Below are 23,644 nucleotides of genomic sequence, written 5' to 3'. Positions count from 1 at the left end.
GGATATGTTCACACCGCAAACGAAAAACTGCTGTAAAATACGGAGTGGTTTTCAAGGGAAAACCGCCTCTGACTTTCAGCCATTTTTTATGCATTAGGCGTTCTTTGATGCTTTTTTTTTATTTTTATTACGGCCTTTTTGGAGCTGTTTTTCTATTGAGACAATGAAAAACGGCTCAAGAAGTGAAGTGCACTACTTTTTTATATTACGCAGTATTTTTACAAACGGCCTTGTAAGAAACCGCCCCGTCGGAACGAAAACGCAGTTTTTCGTATTGAAATCAATGGGCAGATGTTTGGAGGTGTTCAGCCTCCGTATTTTTAGCTGTTTTTCGGCCCTAAAAACGTCTAAAAAATAAGCCGTGTGAACAAACCCTTAGGCTCCATGCACACGACCGTATTTTTCATCTGTAATTACTGACCGTAATTACGGACCCATTTATATCTATTGGCCACGGACACCTTTCAGTATTTTTATGGATCAGTGCTGAAAAAATTATAGAACCTGTCCTTTCCTTGTCAGTAATTACGGTAAGGACTTTCCCTCAGAAGTCTATTGGAGCTTCTGTAAATACGGACGGCTACAGATGGGCATCCATATACCGTCCATATTTACTAAAGCGTTGCTATGCAACATGCTGATGACAATTTGCATCCTCTCACTTTTGTTACAGATCCATATATACGGATGGAATGCGGATACAATACGGACCGTATTTACGGATACCCTTCCATATAATCTGATGTCTAGGGATCCGTATTTACGGACGGTATTTCGGGATAGATAAATATAGGGTCGTGCGCATGGGGCCTAAGTCACGATCACGGTGTTTTGTTTTTTGTATTTTTACAATATCTTTCATATGGTAGCAGAAATAATTGTAGACTGTTCTGGTTCATGTTATGAAAGCTTACGGTTTTCATATTGCAGCATTTCCCGAGTACATATTATATCTACCGAGTTCTTGATCACCATGCCGTGAAATAAGACATCCTTTTGAATATGCTATTTGCTTTTCCTTGTGGTAGAGGTATATCTGGATTGTGTCTCAACTGTTAGATCAGATTCGTGACACCGCCTGTTGAGTTGCCCTTTCTGTTTTTGGAGCAGTATGTTTGTTTAGTGGATTTAGGAAGACTACAAAATGTAACTTGCCAGTTATCAGGCTTAACTCTATTAATGTAGTAACGATTTCTGTGAAAAATGAGCTTTAGCATTGGAATGTGTAAATAATACCAAAGTAAGTCAACCCCTCTTAAACTGTGGCTAGGAAGGTCATTTTTAAAATGCACTTATTACTTATTTACCTAAACCACTTTGACACTGGCACCATAGACCATAATGGTTCTGCGGAAGACGCGCTTTGTCAGGGGTTACAATTTACACACCATATTTTTAGTGCACATTTAAAGTATTGCCAAAGGTTTAAGGTTTACATCACATTATTGATTTACAAAACCCCATTTACATGCCGCCGAAAGATTGTGTGACGTTTAGGGCATTTTCAATCCGCAGCATGCCATATATACAATATGACCAAAAGTATGTGGACGCCTAACCATCACCTATATGAGCTTGTTGGATATTCCAAAACCATGAGTGTAAATATGGAGTTGGGCTCGCGAGATCACGCTGTAAATGACAGGTTACAGCGAGACTACGCTTGCTGTGCTGTAAGTCCCACACAAACGTTACCGAAGTGTCGGGATTGTGAAAAGACATCGCGTCCTGGCTGGAGGTGATGTCTATTAACGCACAAGACACTTCAGTAACATTAGTGTGTGAGTATGTGGCTGCACATCATGATCTAGCAAGATTACTATGTGCTGACTAAATGAATGGGGAGAAGTGTATGACGCTGATTGGTCAGCGTCATACACTTTTCTCCAACGCCCACTTGGTCAAAAAGTAAAACACGCCCAGTTGGGCATTAATAAAAGTCATTAGCATAAATTTAAAACACTGCTGTGATCTACATTACAGCGCTGATCACATTATGTAGAAGATAGGGCACTTATAATGTGGTGACAGAGCCTCTTTAAGGACACAGCCAATTTGGGCCTTGTGGACAGAATAATTTTTCTTTGCATCCTGAAGCCCATAACTTTTTTTTTTTACTTAGCTGTATGAGACTTTTTCTTATTTGGGGGACAAGTTGTACTTCATGTAGGTACCATTTTTTTGGTACATTTGCATTATCGTTTAACTTGTATACATTTTCATTAAGGCAAAAACGCAGAAAAAAAACAGTTATATGCTGCAGTTATATATATTTTTTTTACAATATTCATCATAAATTTTGTTACGGTTGTCAAGATACCAATTATCTGTGTATATTTTATGTTTTGGGACTTCTATTTTGTAAAGTTTATTAATGCACACACATGCACATTTTTTACAGGTTTTTTTTTTTAAATTTAACATTACTGGTTTTTTTTTAATCCCATAGGGGGATTTTTGGTTTTGATTTTTTTACTTTAATGTACTGGCATATATTTATATACCTAAGTATGGCCTAACAGAAATTATGTTCAAACAGCCCCGGGGTCCTTCAATGTACCCTGGGGTGTCTGGCCATACAAGATATGGCCATCGATCGCTTCACAGTGATTTCACGTGACTTGACGTGAGGGAAGGGTGGAATGCCCTTTACTTTTTCCCTTTGAATGCCACAATTCAAGCGGATCCTGGCATTCAAAGGGAAAATGGGAAGGATGGACAGCCCTTTGTTCGCGTTACAGGGAACCCCTGTGACGTGATCGATGGCCAGTCTCAGAGCTGCCAGGAGGGATTTGATTGGGGATTATATAATCCTGTAGTTCGCAGGAAGTCCTCTACATAGGGGAGAGTGACCTCCTGTCTACACATGAGCGCATGTTCTTTCTGGTTTTCAGACTGAGATCACATGACACAGCTGCCTATAATGAAAGGGTTCAAAATGTATAGATGCAACTGAGCTGGGAAGAAACCTATGACACTGCTAGAATATTACTGGTGAGTTTGCATGATATATGCATAAAAAACATTTACCAGAGTGCTTCTTTAATGACTGAGCTGTTACTTATAGATTTTTCCACTTTATCATTATGGCAGATCAGAAATTTCATAGACTGACTTGTGGCAAAGGTGGCATCCTATAGCAGTGCCACGTTTTAAGTCACTGAGATCTTTAGTATGGCCCATACTAGTACCAAAATATGTCTATAGAGATTGCATAGCTGGGCCACATATTGGTCCCATATTTTACCCTTTGCAACACATGCAAATTTTGCTGTGACTTTGCTGCCATATCTTCATCAGACATTTTCCGCCATGTTTGAACATACCCTTAGAGCAGCATTTAGTGCTCTAGTGTTAATCCACATGTCAGGAAAGGAGGTTGCAACCATAAGCAACCATTTTAATGATCACATGACTTGGCACTGTTATTTCACGATAACCTTTCCTACTCTCTCCATGTGTCCAAAAGTCATGTGCTGTGCCATCTGTATCTAGTAAAATTGGTGTAAAAGGTCCGTTATCTCCTGCACCGAAGTGTTAACGCCACATTTAGTAAAACAAGTCATGAAATATGAATTCAGATATTTCTATTTAATCTTCTATTTAAAAGCATCAGACAATATAGAACACCTACAAGTATTATCAGGATTTTATTGTTGGAATCTGTTATTTTTTACACTTACAATACGAAATGGAGACCATATTTTGTTTTATTATGTCGTATTTTTATTGTACATTGCATGTCCTTCTAGGATTACTGACGTAAGCCTTCACTCCCTTTAAATGACCTGGTAAACAATGTAATTAGAGGGCAAGAGAGGAGGTAAACCCCTCCAAAATGATTCTTTCCTTTCTAACAGGTGGTTGTTGTTTATAGTATCCTTTGTAGTACTGGAAATCTCTCTGATATGCCTGGTCTTATGTGGTATCATTTCATTTAGTCTAGGCATGTAGCAGTACTAGGTAAAAACAAAGACGCCTTTTACACCACGTTCTTTTATTTTTATTTTTTCTACACCTACTTTATGGTTCTATCACTTTTCCCATACAGTTTTTGTGTCTTTAAAGTGTATGTCCATGGACAATTTGTAGTTTACGTATAGTATAAATCTACATAAAAAGTTCAATAATCTTGCATATACATTGCATTACCTATTCTGCACTGATAGGGTATGTGCACACGGTAGCAGGCTTTTACGTCTGAAAAGAAAGACTGTTTTCAGACGTAATTGCTCCTCCTCGCATTTTGCGAGGCTTCTCTGACAGCCGTAAATCTTGAGCTGCTCTTCATTGAGTTCAATGAAGAACGGCTCAAATTACGTCTGAAAGAAGTGCCCTGCACTTCTTTTGACGAGGCTGTATTTTTACGCGTCGTCGTTTGACAGTTGTCAAACGACGACGCGTAAATGACAGGTTGTCTGCACAGTACGTTGGCAAACCCATTCAAATGAATGGGCAGATGTTTGCCAACGTATTGTAGCCCTATTTTCAGACGTAAAACGAGGCATAATACGCCTCGTTTACGTCTGAAAATAGGTTGTGTGAACCCAGCCATAGGCAATTACAGCCAAGGTTCCCTGTATGCGTTTGTAGCTAGTGAGCAGAGCAGTTAGGGACCTGGGTACATGTTCCATTAAAGAGGACCTGACACCTCTCGACATGTTTGTTTTTTTATTTATTTTTTATTTTTTTTAAGTACTGTATTTTTCGGACTATAAGACGCACCCAGGTTTTAGAAAACCGAAAATAGGAAAGAATTATTTCATATTTGACTACTTTTACAAAGAAAAAAAGATTTGTTTTAAAAAAAAAAAATTCTGTTTCACCACATTCTGAGAGCCATAACTTTTTATATATTTTCATCAATTGGGCGGTGTGAGGGCTTATTTTTTGCGGGACGAGTTTTAGTTTTTATTGGCACCATTTTTTTTTGCTACATACGATTTTCTTGATCACTTTGTATTTCATTTTTTTTTTTTCAGCGCTAAGGTGATAAAAACAACGATTCTGGTGTGTTACATTTTGGTTCTTTTTACGCTGTTCACCACGCGAGTTAAATAATGGTATATTGTAGTAGTTCGGACTTTTACGGACGCAGCAATACAAATTGTTCTTATTTTTTTTACATTGTGCTTTGGATAAGGTTGTTTTTTTTTTTTTGTTTTTTTTTTACACCTGAAAATGCATCTTTTTTTTTTTTTTAATATAAATATTAGGGGGGGCGTGGCTTGGCGCGCAACGGGAGCAGTCGCATGACTTGAGAGCTCCGCTGTGGTCCCGTGCTATATTGATCCTGTGAATATCCTGATCGTTCCTTACCTTCATTATTACGTCCCGGAGATCCAGGCAGCAGTCGGGCGGTAAGAGTGGAGTTATGGGCCCCACGAGAGGTCAAACGGCCACGGAAAAGCTACAGAGCTATGCCCGGGAAGATACCAAAGATGGCGGCCGTGCTTCTCTGCAGCAGCGCTCAAACGGCAGTGAGACGCCTGGTGGGACGACTTCTTCAGCGGTGGTGAAGGAGACAACCCGGAACCTACCCCGACGGAGGTGATGAATAAACTCCTGGCAGCCATATCAGCATGCAAGACCTCGCTGACCGGTAAGATGGAGGAGGTGAAAATCAATATAGGCCTCATCAGGCAGGATATGCAGGCCTTGAGAGAACGAGTGACGCATGTGGAGGATAGAGTGTCGGGAGTGGAAGACAGGACGGCGGCCATGCCACGTGCGATTACGGATCTGGAATCCATGACGGAGTTATTAAAACAAAAAAATGATGATTTGGAAAATAGGCTGCGCCGGAATAATATCCGGATAATAGGAATGCCTGAGGTCGGAGGGCCAGGATCCGGGCAAATTCATATCTAAGTGGTTGAAAGAGATACTGCCAGATGCATCTTATTCGCAGGCCTTTGCAGTAGAAAGGGCGCACAGAGTGCCGGCAAGACCACCTCCACCGGGGGCCCCTCCGAGGCCGATGCTGGCCCGGTTGCTCAATTGTAACGACAGGGACATGATCCTACGTCAAGCCCGTCGACTGCAAGGAATTAAGTATAATGGCGTCGCTATATCCATATTCCCGGATTTCTCGGCTGATCTACAAAAGCGCAGAGCTACGTTCATGGCGGTGAAAAGGCGGCTGAGGGATCTCAATATCCCATATTCTATGGCATATCCTGCAAGGCTGCAGGTAGTGGATAACGACCGTTCTATCTTTTTTAACTCTCCGTTGGAGGCCGACGATTGGGTGAGAGGGAAGAGATCGCCCCGCCGCGTGTGATTCCTTTGGAGGGTGAGGATGGAAGGTGCTGGAATTTAAAGATGGTGCTGGAGTTTAAAGATGGTGCTGGAGTTTCTCATGCGCCTGATGCAGGCTAAAAGGTTTATTTTTGCTGGTTGGTCTCCTGTGTTTAAGGAGGGATTCCAATGGTACGGTACACCCAGCTTGAAGATTTATCCGGCGGGCGGATAGACCCGGAGGCCCTGAAAAGGGTCATTCTTATCCTCCCCATTTCATCTGGATGGACTGCCGGGGCTATCAATCCGTTACCATTCTGTTCTCGGAGCTTGGCCTATAATGGGAAGGAGTGATCCGGCCGAAGTGAAGAAGGGGGTCTCAGTTGAGAAATCGCAGGAGAGATCCTGGTATCTGCACAGGAAGCATATTGCGGTTAAATATTACTGATGTATTGTTTAAACTGATGATTGATTTATAGTCCTCCTGTACGAATTTATGGAAAGGGCTTAAGATGTAATGTGGTGTTTGAGGATGCAGATAGGGAAGGATACGTTAACACAGCCTAATAGCACGGGGCCTTCCCCGTTACTCTTTAGTGCCACGAGGAGGGCATGATTCGGCAATGGCCTATGTGTCATCTGGCATTGCCGATACAATTTACTGTTTATATGTTAGTTCTGTCGTTTGTTTTCAATGCCGTATTTAGGCGAAATTATACTCATTTATGAATGCAAATGTCTAAAAAGTCATACAGCGCAAAGAGGGGTGGGAAATGTCGCTAGAGAAAGTATATTGGTATTATGCAGAAGTCGGGAGCCATCTTCCCTCCGAGGCAGACATAGTTTCCGGGTCCACTAATGGCGTCTATACCGATCGTGTCTTGGAATGTACGGGGGCTGGGTACCCCGCGGAAAAGGGCGGCCATTTTTGCATGTATCCGTGAATTTAATCCCTCTATAATATGTCTGCAAGAGACACATTTAATCCCAGACAAAGCAAGATTATTGCGTAGACCTTGGATCCAATGGTCTTCACACTCTTTTCATACGTCCTACTCCCGGGGGGTATCTGTATTAATCCACAAATCTCTGAGGTGGGAAGCGGTCAAACTTAAAGTGGATAAGGAAGGTAGATATGTGTTTATACATGCTTACATCGACACTATACCATTTGTATTACTGGGTCTATATGTTCCTCCTCCGGCGAATGCACAGATTTTACATGAGGCTGCCGCATTTGCTGCCGATTATCCACAAGCTACGGTACTGGGCATGGGGGACCTCAACATGGTCATGGATCCCAAATGTGATAGATTTTGAGGGGAAGTGAATTTTGGGGCTGCATCGGTGGCTCCAACAGAGTTGAATTTGCTATTTCATGAAATGGGTTGGATAGATATATTTAGGTGCAAACATCCGAATGTAAAGGTATACTCATGTCATTCTATCGGTAGGAATTCCCTGTCCCGTATATATTATATCTTTGGGAACGCTCTAATGGTTCCGATGGTAACGGATATTTCTTATGAAGTAAGGGGAGTGTCAGACCACTCTCCGATGGTAGCACGATTCAATCATCCAGGGCCTGTGAGGATTGGTAGCTGGAAAATTCATCTATTCTGGCTCACCCTGATAGGGTCGCAAGATCGCATACCAGATCAATTGGAGGTTTTTCAAGATACCAATAACTCGTGTGATAATCTTAATATTTTATGGGATACCCTGAAGGCCTACTTGAGAGGCTGCTTGCGATCTACAATCTCCTACATAAAAAGGGAAGCGGCAAAGGAAGAGGGTCAGTTGGCACAGCAATGTGAAACATTTGAGGGCGAATATATAGAAAACCCATCGGAAGCAAATAAACATGCATGGCTGACGATGGGCCGTAAATACTTATTATTACTACAAGAAAAAGCTGATAGGAAACTGTTTTTTGCTCGGCAAACCTATTTTGAATTGGGAAACCAATCAAGTAAATTGCTGGCTCATTTAATTCACCACAGCTCTCAGAGCTCAGCAATACTAAAGATTAAGGACAGTCAGGGCCGTGAGTTGACTGATACCCCTAGTATAGCGGCCCGATTCACCCAATTCTATAGGGACTTATACTCCTCCCCAGTCTAGGTATGATTGGTCCGAGTGTGTATCATACTTGGAGGAATTGAAATTTGCACAGTTAGATGTGGCAGGTAGGGATATGTTAGAACTTGATATCACGGAAGACGAAGTTACACAGGCATTGAGGGATATGTCGAAGGGTAAGGCATCAGGCCCGGACGGGGTACCATTGGAGGTATATCTTTGTTATTCTGACCAGCTCATCCCCCCCCATTATGCTCTATGTATTCGTATGCCCAGGGGGAGGGAAAACTTCCGGACAGTTTCTATGATGCCACAATTGTAGTGTTACTAAAACCTGACAAAGACCCTAGGGAATGTAGTTCTTACCGTCCTATCTCATTACTGAATCTAGACTACAAGATACTTGCAAAGGTACTGGCAAATAGACTGAATAAGGTGATATTACAACTCATCCACCCGGATCAGGCAGGCTTTATGCCTGGGAGGTCCACATCTGACAATATACGCAAGGTTCAAATTTTAGCTTAAATAGGAGAGGCACGGAGGGAGGACTGGCATCTCTTGATGCGGCCAAGGCCTTCGATTCCGTTGAGTGGGCATATTTGTTTGAAGCATTACAGAGGTTTGGTTTTGGCCCAATTTTCATTAAATGGATAAAAATCCTGTATAAGGATCCGAGGGCACAAATTTTGATTAATGGTATAATGTCCCCTTATTTTCAACTCCGTAGAGGTACTAGGCAGGGGTGCCCTCTCTCCCCGCTATTGTTTGCAATAGCTATTGAACCTTTGGCGATACGTGTCAGAACGCACCCAGAATATCGGGGAATAGTGGTGGGAGGACGAGAAGAGAGGATTAGTTTGTACGCTGATGACGTGATATTGTATATGTCATACCCGAAGGACAACTTGGGGCTAGCTATTGAAATCCTGAACCAATTCGGTAGATTTTCTGGCCTACAAGTTAATTGGAACAAATCATTTTTCATGCCTTTGAAGGAAGTGGGGTGGGCGGATGCTGAGCACGGTCTGCAGGTGGTGTCGTCATTTAAATATCTGGGTATTATCATAAACCGAGACCATAGGTAGGATCGAATTACCAATATATTGCCTCTGTTAGATTATATTAAGCTCAAATTCAAGGTGTGGGGGGCACTTCCACTGGCAGTGACGGGCCGCGTAAATTTAATTAAAATGGTTATTCTGCCAAAATGTCTGTATGTTCTGGAGCACGCAGCCATACCAGTATATAAGGCCTTTTTTAAATCCCTACAAGCATTATTCCCGGCTTTTATATGGGGATCCAACAGATCCAAACTTAACTTGGCTACTCTGCAGAGACCTAAACAGGAGGGAGGAATGGCACTGCCAGACTTGTTTATGTACTATCTAGCTGGGCAGTTGAGGTATCTACAGCTATGGACAGGGCCGGACCCGTTACCAATGAGGGAACAGCACCTCGCTACATATTTGCATCTAACACACCTTTGGCCAGTACTAGAAAGCTCCCCGGGAACTTATAAAGAAATGCTCCCAATCCACAAGGTGGCAGTGCAGGCATGGACGGCTGCCAAACAAATTTATACATATGCAGATATACAGGTGGACATGCCACTATGGGATAATCCCCTTCTTTCACATCTAATGGAGGGGCAGGCCCCCCTTTCTGGGGTGGCTTTGAGGTGCGTAGAATTGGGGATGTGTATACAGATAATGTCATTAAATCCTTTGCGCAAATGCAAGAGGACTTCCAAATCCCTAGGAAAAGCTTCTATAGATATCTGCAGCTGCGACATGCTCTCGCAAGTCAATACCCTAGGTCAGACCACGAATTCTCACGATTCCCTCTGATTGGTGTTTTTAGATCACATGGCCCCCGGGGGCTGATCTCGGCTGTCTACACGGCACTTATACAAGCTAAACTGGCCAATGTCAAGTTACCGGTAAAAGATAAATGGGAGAGCCTGATACCAGATCTGATAGGGGAGGAATGGGAGGATGTACTTTCATCTCCTATGTCTGTATCGCCGGCGGCAAATAACAAAATGATTCAATTATCTATAGTTCATCAGAGTTACCTCACGCCGGTGAGATTACATAGAATGGGCAGATATCCTAGCACTGAATGCCACAGGTGCCGTTTTCCCAGATCTGATTTCTGGCATATGATATGGGATTGTCCAGTGGTGGCCTCCTTTTGGGGGGAGGTGTTGAAAGTGGTTGAGGAAGTGGTGAAGCAGCCGATCCCCTTTTCACCCAAGATCTGTCTATTTGGGGTGCTGCCTGAAGATCAGTGGCCATTCCACATCCGTACTCTATTGCAAGAAGTATTGTTCATGGCAAGGAAAACCATCGCACTTTGGTGGATGGATCAGAGACCTCCTAGAGTGACGAAATGGAAATTGTTGATCAATTCCATTATTCCATATGAGCGAGTATTATATAAGAAAAGAGGGTGTATTGGTAAATTTGATAAAATATGGCAGATTTGGTGCGATTCATCGTGTACCCTGTATACTCCACATAGATTCACAGACCTGAGGGACCAGTTGCTGCAACCTTGAGGAGGGCGGATGTTGCATGATTGGTTACTTATAGGATTTCTATAATTTGTCTGAAATAACTCAAATTGGCCTGGGAAAGTATTTTGCCCGCTGGGATGTTATTACAGAGGGTTAACTATGTGATCTATTAGGTTATGACATGTTAAATACCACCATAGCCACTATGCCTGACTATGTATGACTACATAAATGTGTTTATTTTCTGTTCTGTACTATGGACATTTGTATTGTACAATTCTTTCAATAAAACGAGTTTAAAAAAAATAAAAATAAAAATATTAGCTTTTTGTCCTCCCGCTGCCTCCTGGCCACTTACTGATTACATGGTCGGGAGTTACAGAAACATTGTAATGCGCTGAGCTACTCTGTTTCCGTAACTCCAATAGAACTGAATAGTAGTTACGGAAACAGCGTAGCTCGCATGCTACGCTGCTTCTATAGCTGCCATTCACTACTATGGGCATTATGGAAACCGCATAGCTCAGCGAGTTACACGGTTTCCATAACTCCCGACCATGTAATCAGTAAGTGGCCGGGAGGCAGCGGGAGCACAAAAAGTTAGAACGGGCTTTAGGGCTTTAGAGGGCCACGTTCTAGAGATAGGTGCGGGTCCCAGAGGTGGGACCGCATCTATCTGACATTTGACATATGCTGTGGATATGTCATAAATATCCCTCATGGTAAAACCCCTTTAACTAGTTAAATGGCCAGAAACTGTGCGATCGCTGTTCCTGGCCGTTATAGCAGCGTGTCAGCTGTAAAACGCAGCTGACACCAGCAGTATATCAAGCAGGCTCCGTGCGTGAGCCTGCTCCAAACATCACTCGCCCCCCCCCCCCCCGCTCCCCGCTCCAAGACATGTCGGCACGTCATGGGTCGGGAAGAAGTTAAGGAAGCTGTCAGGTGAGGTCTGGCGCAGCTGGGCCACTTGACTGCCGACTATAAAACGCAGGGACTTATAGTACGAAAAATACGGTAAATCCTTGTATTCCCCGTGAAATAACAATTCTGGAACATCTTTTCTTAGATCCCTACTAAAATAGACATGTTAGGGAAGGTTAACAGCTCCTTGTTAAAGTCTATGTACACCTTTTTTAAATAACAATGTCTATCAGTGTGTTTGGCGCAACATTCTAAGTACTTTTTATTAAAAATTTAATAAAATAATTTTTTATTAAATCTCAGGATGGAGCTGTTACCAATCACATCTAGGTTCATAACCTAGATGTGTTCGATAACGGGTAGATCCTGTGTGACGCTGACCTGACTAATACAGGTTTTAGCACTAGATACAGCTGCTCTCTATAAAGTTTAAAATAATTAAAGATTTCAAAGGTGTACATAGCCTTTAATACAGGCGATCTAAAAATATAAAGTAAATATTGCCCTATAGCACCCGAATAATTAGCCATACAGCAACCAGATAGACTGTGCCGCATAGTGTCCCGGTGAACATTTTCAGGATTAGACCATATTTATCAGCTGACATATGGTTTCATTCTGAAAACCTGCAAAAATATGCAGGCATTAACCCCTTAAGGACACAGCCTGTTTTCGCCTAATGGACTAGGCAACTTTTTACAAATCTGACGTTACGTTATGTGGTAATAACTTTGGAATGTTTTTCTGTTTTCAAGCGATTCTGATATTTTCTCGTGACATATTGTACTTGTAGTTAGTGGTAAAATTCTGTCGATACATTCAGTGTTTATTTGTTAACACAAAAATTTAGAGAAAATGTTCAAAAATTTGCATTTGTATACATTTAAATGTATCTGCTTGTAAGACAGATAGTTATACCACACAAAATATTTGCTAATGAACATTTCCCATATGTCTACTTTATGTTGTCATAGTTTTTTTTTAACATTCTTTTATTTTTCTAGGACGTTACATGGCTTATTTAGCAGCAATTTGTCACATTTGCAAGAAAATAATAATTATTTTGTATTTTTTTTGGTCTGGCCAGTTCAGTTCTGAATTGGCTTTGAGGGGTCTTTAAGTTAGAACCCCCCCCCCCTATAAATCACCCCATTTTAAAGACTGCACCCCTCAAAGTATTCAAAACAGCCTTTAGAAAGTTTCTTAACCCTTTAGGCGGTGGATCAGAAGATTCACTCAAGCGGTCTCTAAACTGAAACCTTCCCTAAAGAAATCAGTTCCTACCTGGGATTTGAATGTGGTGTTAACGACTCTTTGTGAGCCCCCCTTTGAGCCACTCGACACAATTAGTATGCATTTTTTAACTCTAAAAGCTGCATTCTTAGTCGCTATTACTTCAGCAAGAAGGATTGGAGAAATCCAATCTCTGTCAGTCATAGAACCGTACCTAAAAGTACAAGAGGATAACATCATCCTAAAGCTGGATCCCTCCTTTATTCCAAAGGTATCTACTGCTTTCCATAGAGAACAAGAAATAATTCTACCTTCCTTTTATCCAGATCCAAAAAACCAACAAGAAGAAAAATTCCATTGCCTGGATGTCAGGCGAACAATTCTTCAGTATCTGGATAGAACCTCCTCCTGGAGACAAGATAAAAATCTATTTGTCCTGTTTGGGGGAAAGAAAGCCTCAAAAGGCTCTCTAGCGAGATGGGTAAAAACTACCATACAAGAAGCCTACAAGTCCCAAGGACTATGTGCCCCACAAGGCATCAGAGCCCATTCAACGAGGGCAGTTTCGGCATCCTGGGCAGAAAGAAGAGAAGCCTTTATGGACCAAATCTGCAGAGCTGCCACTTGGTCAAACCATCATACGTTTTGCAAACATTATAGGCTCGAAGTTCTGTCCGATACGGATTTAAGTTTTGGACGGAAAGTCCTTCAATCCGTAGTCCCGCCCTGAGCATTATAATCTGGTATTGCTCCTGTAGTGCTGTCATGAGGGATGTACTGGAAAATAGCAATTAGACCTACCGGTAATTGTATTTCCAGGAATCCATCATGACAGCACCCTTACATTCCCTCCCTTATTGAATTCTGATTTGTGCAATTAACATGTCAGTTATTATCCCTAGAAATAAAATAGGGTTGCATCCATCCTGGTGTAGTAATTGAAAAACACTGGCAAGGGGTGGTGGGAGGGGCCTCTTAACCTCTGTCTTCCTGTCCCTACAGAGGTCAATAGGGCAACCTCCTGTAGTGCTGTCATGATGGATTCCTGGAAATACAATTACCGGTAGTTCTAATTGCTATTTTCTTTTTGTCACCATATTCTGAGAGCCATAACGTTTTTATAAAAAATAAAAAAAAAGCGAATGTCATAAAATAACCAAAAAAAACAAACAAACACTACTACCTCTTTTGCAGATGGACATGCCATGGCTGCACGGGACCACTGCAAATCCGTGGCCTCCGCGGTCACCTTCTGCGCTACTGGTGTTGCCGCTCGGTTTGTATTTGTATTCATATACCGTACTTATACAAATGAATCATGTCCCCCTCAGACATTTCTTCCCAGGACTAAATAATTGGAATTTTTTTAATCCCTCTTCATAGCTACAATTCTCCATGCCCCTTTATCAGTTTTATGGCTCTATTTTGTACTTTTTCCAACTTCAGGGCATCCCTGGAGTTCGGACCTGAACTGCATATTCTAGATAAGGCTGCACTAATGCTCTGTAAAGTGGTAATAATATATCCCTGTCCCGCGAGTCCATGCTTCTTTTAATACACTACAGTAGATTGACATTGCATGCTGATATTTAGTTCATGATCTATGAGTACACCCAGATCCTTCTCAACAAGTGACTTAGAGTAGGTTTTTTAAAAGATTAAAATGTCCTTCAACTGTAATTTTTTTTTTTGTGATTTACCACAGCCTACCGTGTCCTTGAATTATGAGCATCAAGTTATCCATATTTTCTGTAAAAAATCTTGATGCTGTGGGCTATTATGTAATAGTAGCTGTGTTCTTCTGCTGTGTTTTAAGTACTGATCCAAGTGTAAGTAAGTGGAGGTCAAACCGAGAACAGGCTACACTTTGTATGAAATAATCAGATTTTTTTTTATCCTATTTACGGTATGTGATCTGCTGTAAATAGCGCTCTGTAGTCTGCTGATGGATGTTCAGGACAAATACAGGGATTTCAAATTTTTCACCCAGCATACCTGCTGTACAGTACAACCAAATTGCTTTAACTGATAATGGGACAAATTCTATTATTTTCTATTATATATAGAATTTCTAGAATATATTCTATTCTTTTTTTGGAATTGACAAAGATGTAGCTCTGCTGCTAGAAAATTGCATCTCATGTACCTGGCTGTTATATTTTCCCCAAGCTAATATTTAGGCTGGGTTCACACTGAGTTTTTTGCAGGCGGAAATTCTGTCTCAAAATTCCGTTTGGAGGTCTGAGGCAGACTTTCCTCTCCCTGCACGCCGATTTTCGCAGTGTTTTTTGCTGTGTTTTTCGCCCGCAGCCATTGAGCTCCGCGGTCATAAAACCCAGCGAAATACGCTTTCTCTACCTCCTATTGATGTCAATGGGAGGTCAGAGGCGTAAACGCCCGAAGATGGGGCATGTCCCTTCTTTCTCCCGGGAAAAAGACGCCTCCGCCTCCCATTGAAATCAATGGGAGGCATTTTCGGGCCGTTTTTGACTAGTTTTGCGGTGCGGTTTCTGCGTCAAAAAATTCTGTGTCAACCCAGCCTTATCCCCTTAATGACCGCCGATACGTCTTTTTACGGCGGTCATTAGTGGGCTTTATTCTAGAGCGCCGCTATTCTACGTCGCTGCTGTAGAATAAAATAAACAGAGCAGGGAGCCGTGAAATCTCCCTGCTCTCAGCTGCCAGAGGCAGCTGAGGGCTGGGGGCGTCCCTGCTCTGCCGGGTGAGATCGATATTAGTATCGATCTCACCCGTTTAACCCTTCAGATGCGGTGCACAATAGCGAGCACCGCATCTGAATGGTTTTGGAGAGAGGGAGGGAGCTCCCTCTCATCTCACTGACACCCGGCCATAAAATCGCCGAGTGTCTGTGTCTTCTATGGCAGCCGGGGGTCTAATAAAGACCCCCAGGTCTGCCTGGAGCGAATGCCTGCTAGATCATGCCGCAGGCATGACCTAGCAGATGCCTGTCCGTTTTAAACGGACAGGCAGTAATACACTGCAATACAAAAGTATTGCAGTGTATTATAATAGCGATCGGAGGATAGGGAAGTCCCCTAGTGAGACTAGTAAAAAAGTAAAAAAAGTTTAATAAAGTTAATTTAAAAAAAAAGTGAAAAAAAATAAATGAAAAACCCAGCTTTTCCCCTTACAAAATGCTTTACTATTAAAAAAAACTACAATAAAGCAAAAAAGTTACACATATTTGGTATCGCCGCGTCCGTAATGACCCCGACTATAAAGCTATTACATTATTTAACCCGCACTGTGAACGCCGTAAAAATTAAAATAAAAAACAATGGAAAAATTGCTGTTTTCTGTTAATCCTGACTTTAAAAAAATGTGATAAAAAGTGATCAAAAAGTCGCATCAACTCAAAAATGGTACCAATAAAAACTGCAAGTCGTCCCGCAAAAAACAAGACCTTATACAGCTATGCCGACGCAAAAATAAAAAAGTTACAGCTCTTTGAATGTGACAATGTAAAAATGTAAAAAATGGCTTGGACATTAGGGCCCAGAATGCAAGCAGGGGGAAGGGGTTAAACAGTGAAATAACATAAATATTTACATATATGTGTGTATAAATGAACATCCAGAGATCCGTCCGATGGCTATTAAGGGGTCCGGAAGTTATTTTTTAACTCAAATTGGCCTATGACATGTTTGGGATTTTTTTTGTCCCCCTCTGGAAAAATCCATATTAAACTTTTTAAAGCTGGATCAATGAGGCAGACTTGATCATGGCTATCCTTAGGCCCTGTTCACGTGAGCTGGTTTTTCCAATCATTGAAATCGGGAGGCTTTTTTGGCGCGGTTTCCGCATCAAAAAACGTGCCAAAAAGCTCTGCGTGAACAGGGCCTTAAGAGGGTATTTCCACTATAGACAATTATAATATGTATGTGGTATCGTTGGGCAATTAATAAAATACAAAAAAACAAAACCGAAAGTCAGCGCAATTAACCGACGTCTTGCGCATTTTGGTATTTTCTATTTTTTTTTTTCCCTAGTTTAAACTGTATCTGCATCTTCAGGACGCAGATACAGTTTAATCCAATTCTCTAACATTCACTATGTATCGCCGGACGCGAGGCAGTGACGTCATCGCACCTGTCTGCAACTGGATCACCCTCACTTGTAGAGTTCATGCCTCAACAGGTCAGAGCTGTTTTGGCGGTGTGAGCAGGAGCTACTCAATGTTAGGCAGGTGGTTTTATAAAATAAGCACATTATTTTTGTATATGCATATAGTTTATGATGTATGTCATTTAAACCCATAAAACACTTTCATAATCACAGAGATCCTTTAGCAGGCAAATCTGTAGGTATGTTCTTTCCTTTATTTTGACTACAAAACACGTGTTGCAAGTGCCAAAATGTCCAAGTACTGAAAGAAAAATGTTTTAAATATTTCTGACCTGAAATACCGGTTTGTCCTGGCACTAATTGTGAATTTGCATGTGTAATAAGCATGTAATTAAGTGTAATAGTTCATTTTGTCAATTCATGCAGTGTAGTCTGTCAGTGTTTAATATAAAAGACAAGAAGCCGTGATCCTTGCTCACAAGATCTGTATATATTGTATTGTGTTCTAGCAATCATCCACTTTAGAGCCCATATGTAATGTTGGGGCATCTATACGGACACTGTGTGACTATATTGTTTATTTGTACCAATGACCTATGCCTTTCCTAATATGTCAGACTACTCCTTTGCTTTGCCTTTTAGAGACTAGATATAAGTGACTGACATGTTTGGGACAACAGTCGTAAAAGTCTTCCATTTGTCTGAAGTTTTGATGAAACATGTTGACATTTTCATTGTACTCTATTAATTTCCAGTCTCGGCACCTGACGTACAAGGAAGCAATTTAGTGATTATATTATTATCAAGGTGGAGGGAGCAAGTATCCGTAGCTACCTCTCCATCTCAGCTTCCCTTTTAACATATTCTATATTTATAATCCTATTTTACCAGCCTACTTACTTTACGGAACATGCAAAATATTATGAGGAAAAGGGTGAGGAACATATTGGTAAGGGAAACCTGAAAGATGGCATTCAATGGTGGTGCTTGTGGAACTGCCAACACACAATATAACCATCTAAGGCAGGGGTCTCAAACTCGGCCGGGTAAGTGGGCCACATATAGAAAAAATGGGAAGTTGACGGGCCGCATTACTTTCAAATTTGATAAACATGTCAAGATTGGGCAGCCCCTTTTTAGATAGTGCCACAGTGCCCTCTGTGGATGCTGTCACAGTGCCCTCTGTGGATGCTGTCACAGTGCCCTCTGTGGATGCTGTCACAGTGCCCTCTGTGGATGCTGCCACAGTGCCCTCAGATGTTGCCACAGTGCCCTCTGTGGATGCTGCCACAGTGCCCTCTGTGGATGCTGCCACAGTGCCCTCCTCAGATGCTGCCACACACACCCCAAGTAGATCGCTCCATTGGGGCTCCATCTAGGAGTGAATTCCTCTACTGTTGGAGCCCCTGACATCACTGTCCATACACAGTGATGTCAGGGGATCCTCCTGGACCGGAATGTGATATCAGGGTCCCGGAGCAGAGCACTAGTATAGGCTCTGCGCCGGAACTCTGGGGAAGCCATTAACATCAGTGTCCGTATATGGACAGTGATGTCAGTGGCTTGCCCAGAGCTGGAGTCCCGTTGCAGAGCCGCTTCTAGCACTCTGCCTGGGATTCCAGCTCTGCTCCTGACATCACTGTCCATATATGGACATGGATGTCAGGGGCAAACCCAGAGCTGGAGTCCCGGGCAGAGCGCTAGTATCGGCTCTGTTCCGGGACTCTGTGGAATTCCCTGACATCGCTGGCCATATATGGACAGTGTGTCAGGGTCTTCCCCAGAGCAGAGTCCTGGAGCAGAGCCGATACTGGTAGACTGCTGCGTTGACTCTGGACTTGATATAACACAGTGAACCAACACCAGCAGATGACATGTCTCCCCAAACCATCACTGACTGTGGAAACTTCACACTGGACCGCAAGCAACTTGAATCTCCCTTCCTCCAGACTCTGGGATCTGATTTCCAAATGAAATGCAAAATTTACTTTCATCTGAAAACAGGACTTTGGACCACCGAGCAACAGTGTTGGTCCACTGTGTTATATAAAGTCCAGAGTCAGTGCAGCTGTCTACCAGGAAATTTTCGAGCACTTCATGCTTCCAGCTGCTGACAAGCTTTATGGAGATGCTGATTCCATTTTCCAGCAGGACTTGGCACCTGCCCACACTGCCAAAAGTACCAATATCTGGTTTAATAGCCACAGTATCACTGTGCTTGATTGGCCAGCAAACTCGCCTGACCTAGAGAATCTATGGAATATTGTCAATAGGAAGATGAGACACCAGACCCAACAATGCAGACGAGCTGAAGGCCGCTATCAAAGCATCCTGGGCTTCCATAACGCCTCAGCAGTGCCACAGGCTAATCGCCTCCATTCCACACCGCATTGATGCAGTAATCCATGCAAGAGGAGCCCCGACCAAGTATTGAGTGCATATACTGTACATTCTTTTCAGTAGGCACCAACATTTCGGTATTAAAAATCATTTTTGAAATTGGGTTTATGTAATCTAATTTTCTGAAACACTAAATTTTGGGTTTTCATTAACGGTTAGCCATAATCATCAACATTAAAAGAAAAAAATGCTGTAAATAGATCACTGTGTGTAATGAATCTATATAATATGAGTTTCACTTTTTGAATCGAATTACTGAAATAAATTAACTTTTTGATATTCTAATCCATTGAGAAAGACGTGTGTGTGTGTGCGTGTGTGTGTGTGTGTGTGTGTGTGTATATATATTCACATATTCTTGGCATAGATCTGCAAATTATCTTCCATTTCATAAGACGAAAGTCAAGGTAGAGAGAACTAGGTTGTTAGAATCATGGTTAAAAAAATCATATACAGTATATTTTACGTGCATTCTTATAATCTTTGTTACATACAGTATTTACACATATATTTTATCTATCATTTATTAAGGACAAGTGCGCCCAGCCTCTAAACACAGACTCAACGGATAAAAACCACATTTCTAGATTGTTCCGTTCCACCTGTAAATGTTATATGTAACCTTTTTTTTGTCAGACAAAAAAGAAGCTGTCATGCTAATCACCATTGCAAACTGACCATTTTGGTTGAAAACTATTCCCGATGCTAATATTCAAATAAAAAAATCTAAAGATGTATACAGAATTGATATGTCTGTAAAGTACCTTATTAAAATGTATTGAATTTACGGTTTATTACTATGCATATTCAGTAATGGTGGTTCATGTTTCCAGTATTTTGCCACTTGTTTCCACACTTTAAACAAAGACATTTGTAAGGCCCCATGCACACGAACTTAAAAACGCCCGTAATTACGGGCCCATAGACTTCTATTGGCCACGTGTACCTCCCCGTATGCTTACGGGAAGGTGCCCGGGCCGTTAAAAAATATAGAACATGTCCTATTTTAGGCCGTAATTACGGCACGGGCAGGCCCATAGAAGTCTATGGGGCTCCCGTAATTATGGGTGACTACGTGTGTGCACCCGTAATTACGGGAGCGTTGCTAGGCGACGTCCGTAAATAGTCACTGTCAAGGGTGCTGAAAGAGTTAAATGATCGGCCGTAACTCTTTCAGCACCCTGGACAGAAACTACCGATCACAATATAGATCAACCTGTAAAAAAAAAAAAAAGACGTTAGTACTTACCCAGAACTCCCTGCTTTTTCCTCCAGTCCAGCCTCCCAGAATGATGTTTCAGCCCATGTGACCGCTGCAGCCAATCACAGGCTGCAGCGGTCACATGGGCTGCCGTGTCATCCAGGATGGTCGTGCTGGATGTCTAGAGGGACACGTCACCAAGGCAGCGGCCGGGTAAGTATGAATTTCTTTTACTTTTACCTCGGAAAGGGCTGCCCCTTCTCTCTATCCTGCACTGATGGAGAGAAGGGGCTGCCGATTTAGTGCAGTGCAATTTTGCAGCGAAAACGTTCCCGAAAATAAGGGTGGAATACTGGTGACACCGGACCCGTATTTACGGGCACGGGTCGAATACGTGTGACCAAGGACCCGTATTTACGCCGGTATTTACGGGAGGGAAAAAATATGTTCGTGTGCATGAGGCCTGAATCGGTTTGATTTGAGAAAGCAGGATGCATACACGCTACATCTTGTGCTTCGTTCACATCTGCGTCGGTAAACCATAGCTTTCCGTTAGCATTCCCATTGATTTTCAATGGTAGCGCTTCCGTTGCGAATGGTTCCTGTTTGTCTCCGTTCCGCAAGGTTTCCGTTTTTTTTTTTTTACGGAATCCATATCGTAGTAGACTGCGCTATTGATTCAGTCCAAAAAACGGGAACCTTACAGAACAGAGACAAACGGAAACCATTAGCAATGGAAGCGTTACCATTAAAATCAATGGTAATGCAAACGGAAAGCTATGGTTTCCGTTCGTGGGTTTCCCTGATTGAAAGGTCCGACGGAACCCACGAACAGAAGCCTTACACAACTCTTTGGTTCAAGTGGGACTGATAATAGTTGTTTAAAAATTTTATAATTTGTGACCAGTCCTTGTTTGTAATCCTATAAAGTTCAATAAAAGTGTACCATTATTTGTATTATATTGTTTTATTGTATTTTGTTGTGTTGTCTATTATGTGTTAAGGTCTTATTCCTATTACTGCTGAAGTCGTCTATAAGTAAAAAATTTTTTACGTGGGGGCAAGAAATGGAGTAGTTCATAACAAACCGATCAGTCCAGCTCAGTTTTCCAAGACATGTTGGAAGAAGTGATCTGACTGCTATGGAAAGCTGCTCTTCTTTCTGTCTGTACTTAATTTTATACACCTGGTTCACACAGGGGCATTTATTCAAGCTAGTGCAGGGGAATAGTGGAGCAGTTGCCCTTATAAACCAATCTGATTCCAGAGGGGCTTTGGAAAATGAAAAAAATATTATTGGTTGCTTTGGGCCGCTGCTCCCCTTTTTCTCAGTTCTAGTTTGGCTAAATGCCGATCACCCCCCTCCCCCGTGTTTGAATTTGTAGTTCGTGTTTAGAGGGATTAATTTTGTTATTCTCCAACTATATTTACAGGCAACCAGTGAACGTCCTTTTGTGCAAAAGCTATTTCGGCCAACTTCCAGTGACGGGAAGCCTCATACACTTGGGGATTTAATTAAAGAAGTTTGTCCTGCAGCTATCACACCTGAAGGTACAAGTTCAGACAATCCTCTAACAATTACAATTATCATAAGATTGAGAAAGTGTTTTCATCCAGTGTCTGTTACTTAACGTAGATATTTGCTAGCATCTAACATTTATATAATTTGTTTATTTTTAAGGGGTATTCTGGCCAAAGATATGGATAGGTGATAAATGTTTTTGGCCGGAATACCCCTTTAAACCCTTCCTGCTTTGGCCACTTTTGACCTTCCTGACAGAGCCTCATTTTTCAAATCTGACACGTGTCACTTTATGTGGTAATAACTAAGGAATGCTTTTACCTATCCATGCGATTCTGCGTTTTTCTCGTGACACATTGGACTTTGTTACTGGCAAAATCTGTGCGTTACATTCAGTATTTCATTGTAAAAAACACCAAAATGTATCGAAAAATTGCAAAAATGTGAATTTTTCTAAATTTAAATGTATCTGCTTGTAAGACAGGCAGTTATACCACACAAAATTGTTGCTAATTAACATCCCCCATATGTCTACTTTAGATTGGCATCGTTTGTTTGAACATCATTTTATTTTTCTAAGATTTTACAAGGCTTAGAACTTTATAGCAGCAATTTCTCACATTTTCAAGAAAATTTAAACGGCTATTTTTTCAGGGACCAGTTCAGTTGTAAAGTGGCTTTTATGGCCTTATGTATTAGAAACCCTCAAGTCACCCCATTTTAAAAACTTCACCCCTCAAAGGGTTTTTTTTTTTAGTTGCATTAATTCATTTTTAATCCATTTTTTTTTTGTAACACAAAGTTTTACCAGAGAAACTCAACTCCATATTTATTGCCCAGGTTCTGCAGTTTTTAGAAATATCCCACATGTGGCCCTAGTGTGCTTATGGACTGAAGCACAGGCCTCAGAAACAAAGGAGCACCTAGTGGATTTTGGGCCTCCTTTTTATTAGAATATATTTTAGGCACCGTGTCCGGTTGAAGGGCTCTTGCGGTGTCAAAACAGTGAAAGTCCACCAAAAGTGACCCCATTTGGGAAACTACATCCCTCAAGGAAATTATCTAGGGGTATAGTAAGTATTTTGACCCCACAGGTTTATTGCAGAAATTATAGGAAGTAGGCCGTGAAAACTAAAATCTACTTTGATAAGCAGTGGGGAAGATGGTTGGCTTGCCCTGGGGTGGTGTCCTCTGAACTGAGCAGAATACGGACGCAAGTCTTCTAAGGGACCATTTGTAGTCACTTTAGGAACAGATGGGGGAGGAAATGATGGGTCCTGCTAATGGAACTAGTTTTCCTTTTTTTGTATCGAATATAACTGTTAGAGATACCGATGGGGGCTGTGCAGGGGTTGCGGGGGGGGATGCAATGTTGGTTTTTTTTTTTTCTTCTGCCATGCTGGAACAGTTGTATTTGATGCGGATACAGTTGTGA

General features: G+C 41.8%; 1 protein-coding gene across 3 annotated transcripts in view; it reads left to right on the top strand.

The window, feature by feature from the left end:
- The window catches only part of ATG5 (autophagy related 5), a 193,472-nt gene that overhangs the window by 126,386 nt on the left and 43,442 nt on the right, over positions 1-23,644 (top strand). For all 3 annotated transcript variants that reach the window (XM_075864207.1, XM_075864209.1, XM_075864208.1), the window contains exon 7: positions 22,121-22,238. In XM_075864207.1, coding sequence (XP_075720322.1) covers positions 22,121-22,238 — 118 coding nt within the window. The remainder of the gene's footprint in view (positions 1-22,120; positions 22,239-23,644) is intronic.

This window comes from Rhinoderma darwinii, chromosome 4 (genome assembly GCF_050947455.1).
Source record: "Rhinoderma darwinii isolate aRhiDar2 chromosome 4, aRhiDar2.hap1, whole genome shotgun sequence".
Taxonomy (NCBI): Eukaryota; Metazoa; Chordata; class Amphibia; order Anura; family Rhinodermatidae; genus Rhinoderma; species Rhinoderma darwinii.
Note: the sequence above shows the minus strand (reverse complement) of the source record. Positions and strands in the feature narration are given on the sequence as shown.